The 21,936-nt window shown below is 49.9% G+C and overlaps 1 protein-coding gene across 2 annotated transcripts in view; it reads right to left on the bottom strand.

The window, feature by feature from the left end:
• PACSIN2 (protein kinase C and casein kinase substrate in neurons 2) overlaps positions 1-21,936 on the bottom strand; it is a 119,895-nt gene that overhangs the window by 14,904 nt on the left and 83,055 nt on the right. For both annotated transcript variants that reach the window (XM_031463390.2, XM_031463392.2), the window contains exons 2-5: positions 17,926-18,064; positions 4,420-4,576; positions 2,299-2,534; positions 314-469 (exon numbers count right to left, since the gene is read on the bottom strand). In XM_031463390.2, coding sequence (XP_031319250.1) covers positions 314-469; positions 2,299-2,534; positions 4,420-4,576; positions 17,926-17,985 — 609 coding nt within the window. In that variant the 5' untranslated portion in view covers positions 17,986-18,064. The remainder of the gene's footprint in view (positions 1-313; positions 470-2,298; positions 2,535-4,419; positions 4,577-17,925; positions 18,065-21,936) is intronic.

Below are 21,936 nucleotides of genomic sequence, written 5' to 3'. Positions count from 1 at the left end.
CTGTTGATCTTCACAGCTCCACGTCCTGTACAAGCTATTCCTTCCTGCCTCCCTGCCTGCAGCAACCCCAGCCGCCCCACCACCTTGTTCCTTGGGTGCGGGAATCACCCGGTCCCCTTGCCTGCCCAGCCCACGGCTCTGCCCCAGTCCTGAGGTGGGCACAGATGGCTCTGGTCAGGGCAGGAATGTGTTTTACTGATGCAGCCATCTATCCACCCATCTGACCAAGCGGCGACAAAGGTTCACTGTGTGCCAGGTACGTGAACGGGCGAGGCGTGTGCTTTCAACACGCAACAAGAAGTGCACAATTTACCTTGAGAACGTCTTGCTTAGATTTTTCTACTTTGTCTTGCAATTTCTTAAGCTGTTCAGGGTTGAGGGATGGGTCCGCCTTGCTGTTGGTTTCTCGCGATATTGCCAGCTTCTCCTCTTTGCACGCCGCGTGGTACGCTTTCTTTGCTGCTTCTACCTACAGGGAGAACAAGTTCCTGAACATGAAAATCCTCACCAGGGGTTACAGACTAGGGGAGTGCTTGTGCGGCCAAGAGGGGAGGAAAGAGCAGGTACAAAGCTGTACGTTCAGTATAATCACAACTAGTTAAAACAGGAGTTCATTCAACAAATACTGACGGAGTGCCTGCTTCATGGTCAGGCACTGTTCTAGGCACCAGGGGTACAGTGCAGACAGCCTGGCCTTCCAGAGCTTACAGTGTAGCTGCGGGAGGCAACCACAAGAAACAAACCACAGAGTAAGTTAGGAGGTGATTACATGCCCAGGAGGAGAATAAAGCAGGGAAGAGAGGCAGGTGCACTGGGGTGGTCGTACGTAGACTGGCTGGAGAAAGCCACCCAGATGGCACGGAGCTGGGGGTGAGGGAGGTGTGGCTGAGGGAGGAGAACGACAGGCAGCTGAGACCTAACACGAGGGGCGGTGGTGTTGGGAGGCAGGGCTATAGGCCACCTTGTCGGTATCTTTTAATTACTATTTACATATATATACCCATACACACACACGTATATACAGATGCAGATATATATGTAATTTAATAGAAGCTTCATACTTAAGCCAAAGGCACAGCTTTCATTCTAAAGAAAGTTTAGAATGAGTTTGTAACTGAGGCCTCATGAGGGGGAGAGTGTCCTTACAAATGGGGCCAGGGACAAGAGGGAAGACAAGAGAGATGTGGCAAAAGCCAAGACAGAGAAAAGAAGGGAAGGCTGCTGTTACAACCCAGAGATGGAGGCCTGTCCTGGGTGATTCTGAGAAGGAGGAAGGCAGTGCAGCTCCTGAGAAAAGCTGTGGAGGGGGCGGGGGTGGAAGGAAGCAGCATGTCTGCCCCTGAGAAGGGGGAGGGACAGGCTGCTGGCAGGGGTCCCACGTGTGCTGAGGGCTGGGGTGTAGGTATGACAGCCTCCGGCTAGCCAAGGCTGGGTGAGACGCAACTGTTTCTGTTGCTGCTTTCATAAAAATGAGTATCAGTATCACTGCAAATTTGAGAGAAAAATCCATACAAGAGAAAGAATAATTTAAAATTACCTCCTTTACTAGTCCGAAGGGACTTCTAATAGACAGTTCCCGAGGGTTGGGGGAATCATTGTTAGTGGTTAAAAGCTTGGGTTTCCAATCTAGGACATTAATGACCAGTCCCCAGTGCTACCAACAGTTCTTCTAAAACTGTGCTAGTCAAAATGTAGTCCTTAGACCAGTGGGAGAAGCATTACTTGCGAGATAATAAGACTGAGCATTCATGGGCCCCATTGCTGACCTACTGAATCAGGATTTCTAGAGGTGGGGCTGGGAATCTGGGTTTTAACAAGCTGCTCAAATTTAAGAAGCATAATCTATAGTATAGATTTCTATAATAGTTTAATATAATTTCTATAATCGTTTAATCTCAGATAACCTTTGGCAACTGTAGATTTAATATTCTTAATAGACCAGAAGGTTCGTGACATGGAGTTATCAAAAAAAAGAGAGAGCTTGGGTTTTGAGCTCTAAGCCCTGTGTGTGGTTCTAATCCTGTTTCCAGGACTGTAAAATGGGTTGATGAAGATCATGTAAAGAAGGCATATAAAGCACTGAGCGTCTTGAACCTGGGTAACATTGGCCACCACAGGCTTCGGGCCTGAGGGGTAGCCCTTTCTCCAGCAGCTGCGGCATCCTGTGCCTAAAGCAGAGGCAAGAATTCCCGGGGGTGAGGGAGGAGCCGTGGCGGGCGGGCGGGCGGGCGGGCGGGGGTCAGGCTGCCGCGAGAAGCAGGCTGCGGGGGCAGGGAGGGGCCTGCGGGAGGGCTGCACCTCCTTCAGCTTCTTGGCCCAGGGTTTCTGTGCCTTCCGAAAGCCATCTTCGGCCTCCTTGGTCTCCTTGAAGCCTCCCATCATCTGCTTGTGAAAGGCCTCCTTCTGCCAGTTCTTGATCTTCTCGAAGTCCTCATTCATCAGCAAGGCCTTCACCTCCAGGTGCAGCTCGCTCACCTTCTCCGCCTCGGACATGACGGCCACCCAGGCCTTCTCCACCGTCCCGTACTGAGGCCCTGGCACAGGAGAGAAGCCGGTGGGTTACAGGGCACTGCGGACCGGACGGGCCTGGGGGAGTGGGGGACCTCCTCTGCTAACCTCCCTGAGCTGTTAGGATGGGGTTTAGGCCGGCAGTCTGGCTGCCTGGCTGTTTCCTTTGGTTGTTTTCTCTTGGTGCTGTTCCTTTTTTAGTTCCTGGGATGAAGAAAAGAATAAGGAACCAAAGCTGGATCTGCTCTGCCGTTCTTTTGTTAGAGAATTTGAGGGATTGCCCACATTTCCTTTTTGTAAAATTACTGAGCTCTTTAAAAACTCAAATTTCTTCATCCTGGAAGTTTTGATTTGCTTAAGGCTGGCTAGAGAAGACGGGGTCTTCTAGAAGTGAGCTGACCTCTGCCAGACTGCTCTGAGCCCACCCTCTCGGGCTCCTGCTGGCCCCTGGCCCTCCTCCTCTGGGTCACAAGTACACGCAGAGCCCGGCTCACAGCAGGACCCCAGAACTGCTTGTTGAATGAAAGACTGTCTCCTCAGCAAATGGAAGCCCTGTCCTGGGGAGGAAGGAGAGGAAGGGACAGGAATCTGCTCTGGCCCAGATGGGACTCTCTAGAGAGTGGTGAGGGGGTGCCTGAGTCACCTCACTCACTGTTCTCAGGAAGAAAGCCCATAATCTGGCCTGTCATTTTGCTGAGGGTGTGACATGGCTCGGCATGAGGTGACAAAGGAGAGACAGGCTACACAGAAGCTGAGGAAGGAAACGGGAAGACCCAGGGCTGCCCTCAAGGGACAATGACAGAGAGGCATGGGGTGGGGGTGGAATAAACATGGAAGGTTAGCCCCTCTGAACCTCTAACCCCTCATGTCTACAAAATGAGCAGCTCCCTGTACTGCCTAGGTCTTGTGGCAGAATCCACAAAGTGAGGGGGCCAAAGTGCTTTATGAACCTCATGTTCTGAATAAACAGAATGGACAGCACTGACAGCTGGATCCTAAGAGGGGATTCAGGCAGGTGGAAACAGATAACGCCAGCTACCGTTTACTGAAGGAGCTGGGCCCTTACCAGCCACTCCTTGCCCATGCAAGGCCACCCCACTCCCTGGCACCTGCTCTGTACCACGGCTCTGTGCTGAGCCCCACAGAAAACCTGTTTCAGCATCAGGGAAAAGACCAGCAGCTGGTCCAGACCCAACTGAAGCTGCCTGGGGGCCCTACCCTGCACGACCCCTTGTCCTGGCCTGGCTTCCCCGGTCGTCTCCTCTGAGGACAACCAGTCATGGTAGAAAAGCCGGTCCCCAAACACACCCTGAGAAACCCCCATCAATCCGCTTCTGTCCCAGGAAATCCCGTAATCAATCAAGGTCCCCTCTGCTGCTGGGAAGTGCATTCTGAGCACAGTCTGCATCCACAGCAGCACTGTCACTGAGCTCTTGAATCTTCTGAGTGTTTTGCTGGGGAGGAAGGGGAGGCAACACCTGCATCATACAACACCTGCAGTAATTCCTGATAAAATTCAAAATTAGAAAGCCTGCAGATGTCACTTGTTACATCTGACTTGTTACATGTCTTATCTGACTTGTTACATGGCCAAGCTTACAGATAAACAGTGTCAGAAACCACTGCACTGAGCAGCAAGGCCTCTGACTGGATAGGAGCCTTCTCAAGTCTGGGCCCTGAAGGCTCTGTTCTCAGTTAACTCACTGTTCCCAGATGGGAGTCCTGCGTCCCCAGGAAGGGGGAGGAGGCTCCCGCCCACTGTCTGTGCTGCTGGGTCACAAATTACAGCCCCCCAGAAGTGCGAGATAAACTCCCACCTCAGTCTTCCGAGAGAGGAAGCCAGCCCAGAGAGGGTCGATGATTGGACCTAAGCGCCTAGGGCCGAGATGCGTCGTGCGGTGGCCTCCCTACCCTTGTCCACAAGCTGCTTCCAGCGCCGGGCCCACTCGGTGAGCTGCTGCGCGTACGCCTTCTCGATACGCGCCCGTTCGTGCAGGCAGTTCATGAGGTCGCTGCACAGGCGGTGGCCATCATCAATCCGCTTCACTGTCCGCTTGTAGTTCCCGACCTAGAAACAGAGCCACGCTGTGAGGCCCCCACACCAACCCCGCTCCCGGGGCTCACGCCCCTCCCATTTGAAAGGCACCCTGCGTTGTTACTGACAAGCTCCCACTTTGATTACTGGCAGGAACGTACAACACAGTGATTCGGAGCTTCTCAATTCCACGTGGCCAGCATCCATGCTCTGCCCCGTGGGTCATGGAGGGGAAAGGCCTGTGAGGAAGGGCTCTGACAGAGGAAGCGAGGGGCTGAGGGCGCCCAGAAGGGCCTCTCATGCAGACTGAGGGGCCAGGGACAGCTTCCCAGAGTAGGTAATGTATAACTAGAGAGACGGAAAACAACAAAAACAAAAATAATTTTTTTAGTAACTCAGATTAAATAAAACAATCTTCTAATAAATAATTATAGACTTGGCTAAAGGCCTTTTGATCATCACTGGAATAAGCAGGTTCTCAGGTGCCCACTGCTTTGACGTCGTCACATCCTGGATTATTGTTACTTCCCAATTATAGTAATAAATGCTGTTTCCCACGTACTGAGCACTTGCCATGTGCCAGGCACCACAGTGTGTTTTTTACACCTCTACATATTGCCACTGCCCTAATGAGCAGGAATAATTGTCCCCATTTTAAGATGAGGAAACCAAGGCTTAAGGAAGTTACAATTTTTGCTGAGATCCCACAGTCACAGTCATAGAGGCTGGGATGCAGTTGAAAGCAATTTTTCAAATGGTTCCAGGTAGGAGTCATGATGGAAAACTCAGATTCTTATTTGCTTTGACAAGGGCCAAGGTGAGATTTGACTATTTTTTCTCACATACGAAAGGAGAGACTAGCTTATCTAAATTATCAATAATAAAAGGGTAATTGAAAAAATATTAGTGGCTAACTTCGAGTGAAAATCAGCATACAATGTTTCATTCTTTGAGCTGCTAATTAGAAAGGACACCACATAGCTGAAAGTGGAACAGCCAGAGGAAATACGACAGAAAAAACGATCTATTGTATTTTCAACTCTTTCCTCCTTCTGTCTTCAAAAACTGTAGTCACCCTTCTGTCGGCGTTACCATTTCTGTAGGTCTCTACCTGGCTGATCACTCTCACATTTTCTGTTTAGAGTCAATCTGGAAGCTCCTAGAGAACGGAGGACTACTGTCCCCCTCTACAGAAAACGGTGCCGTTCTCGCTCTGCGGTGCAGCCTGGCTAATTCTGACCTATGAACAGTTCAGGGAGTTCAGACTACCAAGGGGGGGGGGGGTTCCTTCCCTCCTGAGCTGAGGTAGGCAGGGGGAGAAGAGGCTACAGTGGGCTGGCAGGGAGACAGTGCAAAGGGACAGAACACACGGAGAGGAGCATTGGGAGAGAAAGGGACTCTAGTTCCTCCAGGAAGAGCTGTCCAGAGGCCAGAGCTCTAGACAGGCTGAGATGACCCCACCCCCGTGGGAACAGCGAGGACTCTGGGAGGTCAGGTAGTGTGGGTGGCCTTCTCCGAGGTCCGTATGACTTCCAGCAGGCTTGCTGAAGTGCATAAACAGCTCTCCGGCCCCATGATCAGTCACGGTTCCCCTCCACAGACCCCTCCTGCCCAGGTTGGCCTGGCTGTTTCCCCAGCGAGGAGAGCAAGTCAACAGCTCACCAAAACACAGCAGCTGAACTGAGCTTTCAACCCCATCCTCCAGTGGCCCCTTTTTAAGAAAGGAGAAAGCAAGCATTTCACAACCAGTTAGAAGTGACATCACGTGCTCACTTCCTTTAAACTAGGGCCTTGCCGTCATTTTGAAGTTAAAGCAGAATGAAAAACGCACCCAGCACGACACGACAGCATTGCTGAGCCAGCGGAAGAAGAGCTAAGAGAAGCACAGCCCGGCTCAGACCTGACAGTCGACGTGAAACCACGGTGTAGGTCTGGTTTTCATCTCACTGTTACCAGCGTATTCAGACTGGTAATCAATATCAGAATACACTGGCTCCCCAGAAACCCGCCTAGCTCTCTGAATTTCAAAACCCTTGAAAAAGATTTCAGGAAAAGGAAAGGATATTTCTTAACAAGGTACATGTTGGTACAAAGCATCAGCACATACTGCAGTTCTCATTCACATTTAAATGAGAACTCTTAAAAAGCAGCAAAGAATACGAAGGATGTTTCTGGAAGCACGTGTTTTAGGTTTAAATGCTGGCACTGCTGGGGCCAAGGGGGAAAGGGAGTGCTCATGACAACAGGCACAGAGATGCTCCAGCAACATCTACCCTGCTGTCATTTGCTCAAAGAAAAGCTATATATGGGCTGTGACAGATCATCACTTTAGTCCACACACAGTGACATTCATCAGGTGTCACTCCTTCCATCTCCATAAACCACCCAGTGGAGGAGCATGTGGCTTTCCCACTCCCTGAATAAGGCGCCGGCGGTCATCCTAAGAGCAGAGCCACTGACGGCCGTTTTTCTAAATTGAGATATAATCTATATAAAATAAAAATCACCCTTTCCAGGTATACACTTAGATGAATTCAGACAAATGTATACTGTGTATAACCATCACCATATCAAGGTACAGAATATGTCCACCTCCCCATAGGGTTCCCTTGTGTCTTCTTGCAGTCAATCTGCTCCCCACACCGCCCCTGGCAACCACTAATCTGATTTTTGCCCCTTTTCCAAGATGTCCAGGATAAGTGGAATCACACAGCCTGGCTTTTGTGACTGGCTCTGGCACTTACCATAATGCTTTCAAGACTGGTCCATGTTGTTGCCTTTATCAGAAGTTCATTCCATTTCATTGCTAAGTAGGATTCTATTGTATGGATATACCATCATTTGTTTACCCTTTCATCCTGGGACATTTGGGTTATTTTTGGTTTGGGGCAATTATAAATAAAGAAGCTATAAACATCACCTATCGGTCTTTGTGTGAACATACGTTCTCATTTCTCTTGGATAAATACCTAGGAGTGGAATTGCTATATGGTAAGTGTATGTCTAACTTCATAAGAAAAAAATGGCTGTACCATTTTGCATTCTCATCAGAAATGTATGAGTTTTAAAACTGGTTTGCATTCTCACTAGCACTTGGTATTGTCAGGTTTTTTTTTTCAATTATTTTAGCCATTCTATTTAGTATATAGCAATATCTCATTGTGATTTTATTTTGCATTTTCCTAATATCTAATGATACAGAGCAACTTTTCTTGTTCCTATTTGCCATTCATGTGCCTTCTTTTTTAAAACTGAGGGATAGTGACTGGTTTTCAAAATGCAAGAAAAATTAATTTCAAATATATGATAAATTGATCATACATTAAAGTCAGGACATACAGTTAGCTATTTCTGCTTTATCAGTTCTGTAATTAAAAAGCTTCTCTCTTGCTTTTCAAAATACTAGCTTGATTTGAGATGACTAAATGGCAGATAACCTTGTGTAGGAATTTTAAAATAAACAAGCTTTCTTCCAATCTTTATGTTCAATTGATTTGTTCATAAAATGCCCATTTAAAAAAACTATGTCTGAAGCCATCTATGTTCCTAACTTCCTTTAAATTCAGGCTCCCTTCCTCAGATATCAAGATGCTAAAGACATGCTCAACATGCAAGTGCCCGGGTGCAGGGGGGACACCCCTCCCTCCCCTCAGGGAACCACCTGGCTGAGGGAGGAGTGAGGGATGGAGGCAACATCCAAAATCAGTTTTCAAGGACAAGCAGGAAGCTGGACAGATTAAAGGTGAGGTGAGGGAAATGATTCCAGGCAGAGACGGTGTTAGCAAAACGAAGGTGTGACAGTGTGGAGGCTCTATGAGAAGTCCGTTAGAAAGAGAATATGAAACACAGAACGCAGAGGGACGACTAGAGAATTAGCTGGGGGCTGGGTGCAGAGGGTGGAGTGGGAGGTGGGGTCAGACAGTGAAAAGTCTAGAGGGTTGGGCATTCGTCCTGAAGAGAAGGTGTGAGCAGCTCCTGACAGCAGTGAGGACAAAAGCAGGAAAGCAGGAAGAAGGATCCGCTCGCCCTCCAGGGGGCAGACGGCGGCGGGGACAGAAGTAGCAGGATCCCAGCTCCAGGCACCTTGGGGGGTGGTTCCTACAGGCTGGGCCTGTCAGGTGGAAAGAGCAGAACCATCTCCTTTCCAGACTCTTCCAGAAGCCTCTCTCTGCCTCCCTCCACCCAACCACCAAGCTCTGCCTTGGGCTCACCAGAAGCCCATCTGGTCCTACTGTCCTCCCAGGAATCTGAGTTCCTCAGCCCCTTGCCCCTTTCTACCCACAGTGCCCTCCGCCTGAGCCCAGAGGCCCCAGCTGCCCGCCATCCTCCTGGCCATCTGTATGCTTGGCTCTCCTCATTCCTCTGGCGCCCCTCTGCCCCAGGCCCCAAGAATCCAGCGTCCGACAAGTCTTGGTTTTTACAGCCAGCTACGATGAGTCTGGGGCTAGAGCTGCAGTGATCCCTTGGCAGAAACATCTACGTAATTGGGAATCAGAGCAGAGACAGTGGGCTCTGCCTAAAAACCAGCAGGTTTATAATTACAGGGTGGTGGGAAGGACTGTTCAAACAGGTTGCACCAGTTCCTCGTTCATCCTCTGCGTGTAAACAGTCTGGAGCTGCCTTTCACAAGGACACTGGAGAATGGCTGCTTCTCTGACTTTACAGCCTACTTGCCTTGGCCAACTCCTTTCTGTGGAACACGGTGGCCAAAGGCAACAGGAAAGCTGGAGGACTTGGCAGTAGGTCAGTGGGACCCCTGGGATCCCAGGTGGATGAGAGGAAATGTGAATGCAGACGTGCAGCTCCGCTGAGCCTCCCTCCTGTCGGCCCCAGGGCCAGCTCAGTTACCGCGGGCAGGCAGGTCAGCGGGACCTATAGAGCGCCACATCTCAGTCACCTCCTACACACCTTCCATTTCATTCCTTTACCCTCCTCTTTGGTCGGTGACCATCAGGCTTATCTCACAGACAAATCACCTGATTACAACCAAAGTTCCAGGGTGAAACCAGTGGGTTTCAAGTGAGAATGGAACTGGGCAGGAATGCCCTTTCAAAGCTCATGGTGCCTCAGCCCTGAGGCATGAATCTCTTCCTGCGTGTGGCTCATCTCAACACTGCAAAGAATCCCAATGGACTCTGGATGTCCCCAGGGACCCTGGTGAGGTTCTGGCTGTCTCACTGCTGACTCAATGCACAACAGAGTGAGGGAGCGACAGCCCTCACGCAGAGGGTGCTCCTAGGCCCATGCCCCAGACTGGCCTGCCCACCCCTAGCCAGCCCGCCTGCCCAAGCTCCCGGACGGCCTCACTCCCTGCCGTCCCAGGCTGTGCAGACTGGAGCCCGCAGCACAAAGGACATCAACCCTACACACCTTCCGACTGTGCCCTAAGACAGTATTAACCTTTGTCTTTCTTATCCACAGCTTTCTCAACTGCCTTTCACTCACTGGGTGGGTCTTGACAGGCACTCAGTAAAAATGTGAAAGGTTAAAAAAAAAAAAAAGTGAAAGGTAAAACCATAATGCGACTAGAAGAACATGTGAGCAAATATCTTTGTGACTTAGGGCAGGGCAGGACCCCTTAAACAAAATTTCAAACGTAAAAGCCATAAGATACATATACACACATTTGTGCATGTGTATAAATATTATTTTTAACAATTAATACTAGCTTTAGCATTATTAGGAAAATAATAAAAAGATGCAAACCAAGGAATGTCACCATTGGGAAGGTATTATTTTACAACATAGGGTGACAGGTCAGAGCATCTCTGCTCTTCTGTTTAGGCCCTCAATGCTCGTAGCATGAAGTTCTCTTCAATTTTTAAAAAAATTTTTTACATTAAAAATTAAGGATTTCTGTTCAGAAACCAACAACACAAAGTTAACAGACTGCAAATATTGTCTCTTAATCTGCTATGTCTAAACTGACAAGGGACTAAGCTCTGGAATATCTCAGAAAGTCCTGTACACCAACATGAAAGAGAGGGCCCCTGGGAAGACAGGCAAAGGTATGAAGCGGTAACTTCAGAGAGAAGCAAAAGTCCCAGGGGCTGAGGGCTGAGCGAGGTGCTCACACTGGTGGGACCTGAAGGAATGCCCACGAGAGCAGCGGGGCAGCTCTTCACCGCCGCAGACTGGCGCACCCCAGGAAATGGGAAACACCAAGTGTGGGTGAAGCTGGGCACATAGGACCCCTTACTGAATATACTGGTGGAAAAACAGCCTGGGGCAGGCCTGCAACACCCGGGAGTAATGAAGTCATTAAGCATACACAGGCCCGAGGGGACCCAGCCATGGTGCTGCTTTTTATCCCCACAGAAATGTTGGCGTGGGACACAGGGCATGTCGGAGACTTCTCTCTGGGGAATGTGGGGGTGAATGTGGGGGGCACCCCAGTGTGGCTGCAAGAAGGAAGTGCAGGACCATGTAGGCACTGCAATGGGAACAGACTCACAAAGTATGTGGAGAGGAGAAAAAGAAACAGAATGACAGGGCACGTGATGCCTTGATGTGAATTAAAAAGAGCTGCACATAAAGCAAGGATACAAAGTTTACAGGAACACATGCTCACGGAAGCCTTAGCTTTAGAAATAGGGAGAGGATTAGGTGCCAAAGGCAAAGAAAGAACTAGAGAAGAAGGTGGTGTTGACCAAGTCCCGTCCTACCTGCCCCAATTGCAGCTCTCTGCTAAGGTTCAGTTGGTCTTCCCCACAGAGGCTTCCCTGACACCTGCCGTCCCTGCCAGGCCACCAAGAGGGAGCGCCTGGGTCGCCTGCACTAGCAGACAGGCGACACCAATTCCCCACCACAGGGTCCTGCTGGCTGGTCCACCTGGGGGCCACGAGGGCCCTTCCAAACACCGCCCCCATGCCCCGCAGTCGCAGCTTGTCCCACATGGGTCTCAGTCTGGCATGTGAGCCTCCCCACCCCAGCTGGCCTACAGGCCTCCTGGTAACAGGCCCCAGACAGATTTCATCATCATCATCAGCAGCAGCAGCAGCATCATAATAGAGCATGTCTGGCTTTGCCAGGCAGTGTGCTGACAGCTTTACGTGTCACTCCGTTTAGTCCTGTGATGGTCTCAGGCAGTGGGATTTTACAGAAAGGGAAACAGGTTTGAAGAGGCAAAGTCACCCACAATCATACAGCCAAACGGAGGCAGATCTCACCTTCCAGAACCTTCCTCAGGGTGAGAACAAAGAGGGTATAGAGCCAAGACTTAAACGGTTTGATATTAGGAGAGGTGTGTGCTTCCAACTAGCCCCGCGGGTTCCAGGAAAGGCCACAGCAGAGTTCAAGACTGTAAGGCCGTGTACAGACCCCGCTCCTGAATCCCCGACTCCTCTGTGTGCCGGCAAGGTGCATGCCAGGACGCACAAACTTGTAAACTACTGAGACCGCTTGCCAAAGATGACGTTGATTTGACTCTGAGTGCTCATGCCCTTTAACCTGCGACCCAAAGGCCCACACACCACAACTGCTCCCTCTACACCCCGCAGGGGCAGGTTCAAGAGTGAGTCAGCTCTGCCAAGCTCACTGGACCAGAAGTAAAACCACTGGTGGTGACCCTCCAGGCAAGTGCACAGTCAGAGGCAAATGTTTTATCCAAAGCTGACACAGTAAGCCCAGAGCCACCAGGGTCTTCTCAGCTTGAAAGGCAAGGATGAAAGAAAGCCCTTTGAGAATTCCTTAATTACAGCCCTGAGATGGCAATGAGCTTTGGCTATCTCGTTTGAATCCATCAGCCCCTGGCCCTCCCTGATATGGCCACCTTTCCTCCAGCTCCTCTCAGGAGAGGAGCAGCAAAGAGCTGGCCCTGCCCAAAAATAAATGACCAGGTCTCCTGCCTACATTTCTATCCCTTCAGCTGTACCGTGGAGTTAGAACTGATTCTGTGAGGACAAATGCACCTGAATTTGGGGAGTTCATTGTACAGGTTGGGTTTCTTCCCAGTCAGACATGCTGTCAGCCAGGGAAGGCATCACTTGAAAAGACTTGGCCATTTCTTCATCTTGTCCATTCAGAGACAAAATGAAGAGGGGGGGGCAGGATTAGGTGACCTCCAAAGGACCTTCACAATTCCAGAATTTCTAATTGAACAGTCTGCCAATGCCACCAGCAGGCTGGCTACCCACCGACGCACTCATAACTCAGTTTTTGAGGGTCTGGCAACACCCTCTTACCACTCACAAATATAGGATGAACACCTACTGTGTGCTGACGGCTGTGTGAGGGACTAGGGGTGTAGTGGTGAACAAACTGTCATGGTCCCTACCCTCATGGGACTTGTGATCGAATAACAACAAACAGTGACAAGTTCTGGAAGGAGCTCTCCAGCTGGTCAGGTTGCCTGGAGGAAGTGATATTTGAGGTAAGAGCTGAAGGGAACTCTAGGGCAAGGCTGCCTTCTAAAGGCTTGAGGCAGGGTGACAAGGCCCACAAAGTGTGAGCTACATGCAGTGCTTCCCCCGCCGTGAATACCCGCCGCCCCTGAAGCTCATCCCTCCCATGTCACTCGTTTCCACGTCTGCTGTCACACGCAAAATGTGATAACACAGCGGTTTTGAGGACAAGGACTGTGCTTTTATTCTTCTCCATCCTCCATGCCAGGCACACAGAGGGCACTGGTATTATCTTCTCAATGCCTGAACGGTGCTGGAAGCAGAGATTCCATCCCATGTAGACAGGAGGGGACTGAGAGGTTGCCGAGCGCCCAGCTAGAGGAGCAGGCAGTGGAGTAACTTATATCCTTTATTTATCAGTTCTTAATCCAGTGAGTCCCTTGAGCTCTCCACACAAAAGCTGAAAGAACTGACTCGGCACAGGATCAGATATTAACTTTGTGGATGGCAGATGAGCAGCTAACCCTTCTGCCAGGCACAAACCAGCAGGAGCGTGTCGCAGTTCCTTCACTGCACTTACAGGCTCTCAGTCAGATTCAGGGTCCGAGTTAGTTTACCTCTGAGTCCCCCGTGTCCAGGCAGGCCGGGAGGGCCCGGGGACTGGGCTTTTCAGTGTCACTACGCCCCCTGCAGATGCGCAGCAGCGCCACATCCTGTACACACATCAGGGCCTCCTGTCTCAGGCACCTTGCTTACACGCTATCCCAAACCCTACTCTGAAACCCCCTTTCCAAACAGGAGTCACAACTGATCTTAGGGCGGTGAAACCTGTGATGTGTGCTTGAAAACACCAAGGAGTAAGGGGTATCCTTGGAGAACCATGGACTCTGGGCTCTGCTGTCAGATGGTGCTCTGGCAGCCCTCATTTCTGCAGGACTCCATTCTAGCTCTCCCACCTACCTTCCAGCTCATCCCCACCCAGGCTCCCAACTTGCCCGGCACTGGAACACAAACAAAGTCTAGGAGCCCCTCACCTTAACACCCCCTGAACCACTGCCTGGACGAGCCCTGACCTCAGTGGGCTCCCCACTCTCAAAACGGGTTGATGCAGTTTACCTGGCAGGGCCCCGGGAGGGTGAGACACTGAGGCCCCTTGCTGCGTGTTTATCAACAGCCTCAGTTTCCAGCCACCTTGAGCCTGACCTGTGTGCTCTGGCTCAGCTCTGACCCAAACTAGCCCTGTTGCTGCCTCAGGCCTCACTCTGTCCCAGCTCCTGGTTTTCAGTTCTCACCCCTAACACTCACCAGCCCCACCCCCAGTTCCTGAAATTTGTACTCATCTCATAGGCGGGTGAAGGAAGTGAGGCTCCCCACCCTGCAAGGGCACCCTTGGTTGTTTGAGAGTTTTAAAGCACAAATTCCAAACTTCAGCAACATCAAAGATCAACTGCATTATCAATCTTTAAGTGTTCAAGATGACAAACGGAAAAATGGATGAAATGGAAACCGAGAAATTCCAATTCTCAGATCTAACTCAAAGACAGAACACATAATAACGTAGGGAGGAAGGATGTGTCTAAACAAAGTTGTTTTAGACCTGAGGGACCTGCTCCTGAGCACAGTGCATGCCCCACCTGTGAGCCATCGCCCTGAAGACCCTGCCCTGGAGCTCCCGTCTCTGGGCGTGAGCACACATGCACACACGCATCCTTCAGCCAGGCGCCCAGGAGGCGGCGGGAGCACATGGCCGCCTGTGACCGGGTCACCGCCCATCTTACTCTCCCTCACACCCCAGGTGGGTGCTGCGTGAGCGGCACCTCCCTGCATAAGAGCTGCTGACAACCCAGGTAGTGAGGCCAGCAGCTTTTGGCAGAAACACTAAACAGCAAACAGAAGCTTGGCCTCACAGCCCTCACACTCCACAGAGGCCATCGTCCTTTCTCCTCCAGCGCGCTCACGGTGGGAATCAGATCCCCAGCCCTCCTCAGTACTGGGGAATACAGATAGTGTCCCCTCTCACTAAATACTTCTGGCTGATAACTATGTCCCCGTGGGTAATCTCTCCTCCCAAGATCGCTCCTTGTTCACTCGTTCATCTGCCAAACATCTGAGTGCTTAGTAAGTACCAATCCTGAGCATCTCCCACGCTACCTCTCCTGCTCTCCCCCAGCAGAGCTCCACTTCCTCCTGCACACCCCAGCAAGTCCTACAGCACCTCACACAGTGATCTGCCTCCTCCCTCAAGGAACTCACCTCCAAACGTCACAGCCAAAGCTCCTGGAGGGCAGGAGATGGTTCTAGAATGACTCGCTCCAGTGAGTTCCTTTGGTATAAAGGAGTAAAATTAAGCACAAAAGACTTTCCCACTGCAAGACCACAAGGTTTCCTTTAGATTTGTACAGCCCTGTGGGTCACGCCAGTGAGAAGTGGCCTTCCATGGGAAAGAGGGACTGGCTGGCAGCTTGGAGGGATATGCAGCTGACAGCATGCACTTCTGTCGCCCAAAGCCGAGCAGGGCCAGGGCAGCCTGAGCAATGGCTCCTCCACTCAGTGAACACCCATGCTGGAAGACGAGGACAGCGGCACTGCTGATTTATACGAGCTGAAGAGTAATTTCAGGGAAAGCATCGCACGGTGAGCAGAGCCTGCCTAGAAAATAAAACTATTTGCCTTAGCATCCTTCATACAAGAGATGTTCTTGTCTGATGACATTACACTGCAGTTAAGAATTCAACAAGGAGCCTAAGGGTTTACATCAATGACAGAACTTATTCAAGCTACTTGATTTAATCTATGCTGACAATACATACTGGCAACCTTCACCTAGTTCTTTTTTTTTAACAAGAAGCTGAAGACTTCTGTAATAGCACTGTATTTAGCTACTTAATCTCTCCATAGCAGTTTCTGCCATCGACTGGGTAATCAAGACAGTGCTGACAAATCACCCACAGGAACAGGTTATATGGGGTGTGAGTGCCGATGACCCCATCTCCCATACCAGAGGGACCGAGCTCCCAGCCAGCACCTTTCTGGATGCCCAACACGACTTTACATGTATTCATTCCCTTAACTCTCACAATACTAGGAGGTGGTTACTATTATTATCCCCACTTCACAGACTGGGAAATTGAGGAAAAGAAAAATCAGTAACTTGCCCAAAGCCACACACACACAGTAAGTGACAAGGCAGGGAGTTAAACCTAGGCCACCTGGTTCCAAAGCGTGTATCTGGACTCGTCCCGTTGCCTCTCCTGGTCTATCCCTAACACGGCCTTTTGTGTGCCAGCCTCTCTGTACTGCCAACTCACTCAAGGCAGGTGCCAGTTAACACCAGATGGCAATGTCACCACAGTTATCAAACAGAAATTCTCCCCCGACCGTAAAGTATTCTGTCTATAGCTTGGGATCGGTAATGAAAAAAACCTGCATTTCCAAAGGCCAGCCTCACAAGGGCTCATAGAAGGCTCTGCAGCCAGCGCCAGCTCCCCAGGTGCTTCTGCACCGCTGGCGAGACCACTGCCTCCCAGGGGCCAGCAAGCAGGGCCTGCCTGTCTGTGCACCCAGACCTGCACGTGGGCCCTGAGCTCCAGCATTATCCCAGAGGCTTCTCCACACTACATCTGGGAACTGCCTGTTCTGACCTCTACAAACTGTGAGAATGCACCTGACCACACCAGGGAGCCGCCGCTGCTGCTGAGTGGCTGGGACACACCCATAACCCTGGTGCTGCTCCATCACACCTGCCGCCTTCAGTGAAATGCTTCCGGGGCATCTGAGCCTTTCTGACTACTGAAATTTGAGCTTTGGCCTGGATACCCGCCAGGAAGGCTGCTACCAGCTGAGGGGTAGGGACTCAGGCTGTCACATTTCCCACAGGAATTCACAGGACCTAGCACACGGTAGGTGCTCAACAAACACATACTTTTAATAAAATGAAGTATTCAACTAAGTAAGGGTCAATAATGACCCTTCCCCCAGTATATACAGAAGAAAAGTGTTGAGAGAATTTTGAGCTCCTCGCTCATCTTTTAAAACATGGGCTCTCGTGATCACTTGTCTCTGTTAGGCTACAATATCAGATGGCATTTCATGTCAGACAAAACTGCACACCTAACTAATGCGTCCACAGAGCTAATGTGAGCTACTCCCCAGCTAAGCCCGGGCCTGCCCTCATCTCTCACAGCACTGGAGCCTTTTGTGTCAGGAAAGCACCCACGTGGTGCCGATGTCTGCATTCTTATTTCATCCTGGCAGCCTCCCTCGAAGACCAGTATCATCCCCCTCTTAGAGATGAAAACTCTGAAGCTCAGATCAGTCAAGCAACTTGCCCAAGATCACACAGATAGCTAGTAATGACACAGCTGGAATGAGAACCCAGATCTTCCCAAATGCAAAACCAGGGCTCTTTCTACTAAGCCCACAGCTGCTGGGAAGGCTCCAGAGGTTTTGCCACATGAACAAAATTTTATCAGAAATGGACCTTGCTTTAACCAGCAGGCAGGAATTACATGGGGCTCAGGAAGAGTGACCTCCAAAAAAACCCACAAAATAATCTGACTGGGAAAGGAGTTCCTCCTGGCACAGAATGACAGGAAGACGCGCCAACAAGCTAAGCTCAAGGGCAGCTTGTTCAGCCCTCTGGCCGCTTGCTTGCACTGTCCAGCATGACGGCGCATCACCGCCATCCATTTTTCTATACAAAACTTGAAAGTAACGCTACCTCTCATGGCAAGCCCAGTAATTAGCATACATCACTCCAAGTCACATCATGACTAAACATGGAAAGGAAGCTCCAAGAATGGACAAACTGACAAGACCTTAATAAACACCTCCAACTGCTTTCGGTGTCAGACTTTTCTAGCAAGGTACCTTTACCACCGTCACTGACAGCTAAGCCACACCTAGATCTGACCACAAATGCCCAGCTAGTTTTGGGGCACACTCGTCTCATCCCCCAATCCTAGCCCCGCAAAAGGGGAGGCCATTCAGGCACCATTGGCTTAGTCTTTGCATTCATCTGGAAGAAATCATGGGCATTACCTCCCAGAAGCTATCACTGGACACTTCTACTCCAACTGAATCGTCATAAGTGACAGACATCTCTTCAAATGGTGAGGGAGCAGCAGGGAATGCTTAAACTCAGCGGTCAACTTCAGGTGCTCAAAATCTGCAGACAAACCTATAAAAGAAAAACATATCATTGTGGTTTTAAAATTTCCAAGGTAAAAAAACAGCCATCTTCACTTTACAACTTCCATTTCCGTTACTGCCTTCAGGAGAGAACAGTCTAAAATGTTTCCTGTAGGTGGGAGAAAGTCAGTAAACTCTGAACTCGCCACTGACATACGTGTGTAGGTTATATGCATGTGTGTGTATTTCACATTGACAAGTAAACCTTTTCCATATCTTACTGAAGAGCTCAAAGAGCTTTCTGAATAACAGTCTACAACTTAGATCAACAGATTGATAACCTTACTAATCTTCCTCATCCCTTGGAGAAAGAGGCAGAAAACATGCAAGGAGGACATGCAAAAGCAGAGTCCCTGCATCTCCGGGCTTGCCCTGTTCCAGCCTGTCCTACCCCTCCGGCAGGAATAGGACCTGGGGTAAAATGTGAGTGGAAATAATCCACCTTTGACACCTGACTCCACTCTCCACAATTTCCTTGTGGGGGGTACTGTCTCCCCCTTTCCATGACTGACTCATCTCAGCCACTGAAGGCCCAGATTCAGACCAGTTTATCCTGACACCATCTGTGTGAGGGTCACCTAGAAAGAGTAAATTAAAGACAAACAAGCTAAATTGATCACTTCTGAGCAACGATTCAATGTTCTAAATCCAAGCAAGGGTAACAGGGTGATTATTTCCCCTGCTAGAGGACCCTCGCTACCTTCACAAGCACAAATCATGTTGATGGAATGAGCAGTCCACAACCAGCTGAGATGCCCTGACTTTCTGGGGAAAAAAGTGACTCCACTCTCCTTTACACCACCCCGCATTCAGATCACACAGCCAGAGATCTGAAAGCTTCCTAACTATCCAAAGCCTCAGCTTATCGCTGGGAGGGAAAAAGCAGGGCTGGGTAGGCAGAGTAATCTACATGTTACATCTACGAAGTGCAAGACTTTGTCCTAGGTACCTTCCCACATGTTATCACATTTAATCCCTGTGATTCCCTGTGAGACAGTCTAGAAGCATAGTAAAGAACACAGGCTGCCTGGGCTCTAATCTCAGACCCATTACTCATGAGCTGGGCAACAGTGGGCAAGTTACCTAACCTCTCTGTGCTTCCAGGGCCTTATCTGTAAAAGAGAGACAGTAATGTAACCTACATCACAGAATTACTGTGAGGGTCAAATGTGGCAGTACACATAGGGGTGAACAGTATGTGGTCCCTAGTAAGCGCTATGGACATAGTAAATCATAATATAATTATTATTAGATAGTAATTATTAGCACTATCATTACTTTTATCTCTACAGCTGAGAAAACTGATGCTCAGGGAGGCTAAGTAACTTGTCCAAGGTCACCTAAGCAATGAATGATGGCGACCAGCAGGACACCAACTCTACCTGTTTGTTAATGTAACGTTCTATCATACCAAGATGTTTTCTAAAAACTATCTCAGATTTAAATAAATCATATAGGTGTCTTACAACCCAAGATCTAATTGCTAATTAAAAGGTTTAATCTGAAAGATTTAACAGCTTCCAAACTTGACCACAGCCCTGTATGGCCAATAAATTTAAAGTAAAGAGCATATTATGATACCTTGAAGCCAAGCACTCCAAATGCACACACGCTATAACCAGGCAGAGATGCGCAGGTGCCCCACAACACTCTTCCTGACAGCATGCTGGCAGATCTCTGCTCTGTAATCACAGAGGCAGCATGTCCTTTTAGCCCTTCAATATCCCAAAGGCTGGGCAGGCCACTCTGGCCTGGGCCCTGCTGCTTCTTGTTCCCGTATTCCCTGCCTGTGGAATCCCATGCTCTCAGCCAGGGCCCTCCTAGCAGCACCCCAGCCCATGACTGCAGCAGCAGAAAGTTTTCTACTCAAAGAGGCTGGTCTCTGTTCCAGGATCCTCAGGGAATATCTGGTCTTTTGGCTTATGCGGGTCTCAAGGTGACAAATCAAGCCTCTGGCTGGGCTGCCTGGCCAGCTACAGGGAGCAGCTGCAGGGAGCAGGTACAGGAGGGAGCAGGTGCCTGCTCTGGGTAGAGAAGCAGCTTGACACCTGAAAAGCTCTGGTAGAGGAATTCACTTTCTATCTGAATTCAGCCCTGGTTTAGATGCTAATGGAAGATCAGTTCTGCACAAGATTTATTAAGAGCCTAATAAGTGCCAGGAGCCTAGAAGAGGCTTTTGTGGGATCAGCACAAAAAGACACAGTCGACTTCTAGGAGCAAGAACCTGAATCACTGAGTAGTGACGTCCTGCCCAGTAACAAAACCAACAAACACTGGAGCTGCTGAGGGCCCTCGTGATGAGAGGTGCACGTAGCTGACCAGTAAGAACTAGGGAAGTCCAGCTTTCCTTGGTCAAGTCACTCAGTGGCAACTTGGTAATCTTCCCTCAGTCCAGGGCCCTGTATCTCCCCAAAGCACTGGGCTCAGCCACTGCGACATCCCCAAGATCACAAGTGTGCGAGGGCCCAGCTGACCCCACTGGCACCCCATGTGGCCACAGCCCAGTGTGTAACGACTGCAGTGAGCTCACCTATCCGCGAGTGTGCTGCTTAGAGCCAGCTCCCTGCACAGATTCTCAGTTCTTGTTCCCCATCTCCCACTCACACGTTCTCCAAGCTCATATATAAGTGCCATTATCTAAGTAAATGTCATAATCTAAGAAAAACAGAATCTGGAGAGCCAATCTCTTTTTGTAAAATTGTGCAAGGAGTTTCAGACCCAATACAAATGACTTTTGGAAGTGTATGCCACCACACTTCTGACTTACAATGATTCAGAACTGATGGCATTTTCCTCCTGAACCCTTGAAGCAGATCTTGCATAGAGTCTCACTGAACTGTTCAGTCTCCTCTAAAAGGTCAAAAGTCAGCAAAGACATTCAAAGTCCTAGAGAAGAAACTGAGGCAAGGCATAAAAAACCCAACTACACATAGAAAGTAAGATGCAGAACTGAAGATCTCCTGCCCAAAAAGTTAGTGAGATAACGCAGATGGAAGCGTAGGATGGCGACGATCGGGAAAGCTCAGGTTCGCGAGCTCCACCACTGATAAGCTAGGTGGTGGCTGTGGGAAAGCCACTCTGTTCTCTGAGACCCAGTTTCCAGAGCTGTGTTCCAACAGGTTTGAGTGACAGTTAAACCAGGTGGTGCATGAAGGCCCCCAGGATCCCAGGTTGCAGCCCATGGCAGGGCCTCCCTCAGTGGGAGCCTCATCCTGGGCCAACACCTTTGGCTCCAAGTGTCCTCACTACTTCTTCAGCTCCACGTGACAGTCATAAGGCAGACAGGAAAAAGAGAGGGCCTGGGGGACAAGGTCTTTGCCACAGAGAAAGCACAACTGGTATGAAAGCACAGGTTGACCTGAAAACTCATCCCTGACATTCACAGAGCAATGCCAACCTCTGGGAGTCTTGAGTCCAGACCGTAGTTGCCCAAGCAGAGTTCTCAATCAGCAACTACCAAAGCTCTCCTTTCCTGCCCTGCAGTAGAGGTCCTGCCCAACTGTCCACTCCTCCTAAAGCACCCTGGACCAGTCTCAGTGGCCCCGGTCTCTCCTGGCTCCCTCCTCCCTCTCTGATAAACCCGTTTTCTTCTCCCCATCACTGGCACACCCCATGGTCCATTCTTGAGTTTCTTCCTGTACCTCCCAGCAATGTCTCATCCTCTCCTATGGCTTCAAATATCACCAATATGTGGGAAGCAGCAGCTCCTCTTCCAAGAGTCAGCCTCTCAATAAAGTAAGGATGAGAGTATTTTCCTCACAGGACTGTATGGGGATTAGAGATGAGGAAGCAAAGTCACATGGTGCACATCTGACACCCCAAGAGTGGTAGCTGTTGCTTTTAAAATCATGACCCAGCAAA

The sequence above is a fragment of the Camelus dromedarius genome, chromosome 11 (assembly GCF_036321535.1).
Source record: "Camelus dromedarius isolate mCamDro1 chromosome 11, mCamDro1.pat, whole genome shotgun sequence".
Classification (NCBI taxonomy): domain Eukaryota; kingdom Metazoa; phylum Chordata; class Mammalia; order Artiodactyla; family Camelidae; genus Camelus; species Camelus dromedarius.
Note: the sequence above shows the minus strand (reverse complement) of the source record. Positions and strands in the feature narration are given on the sequence as shown.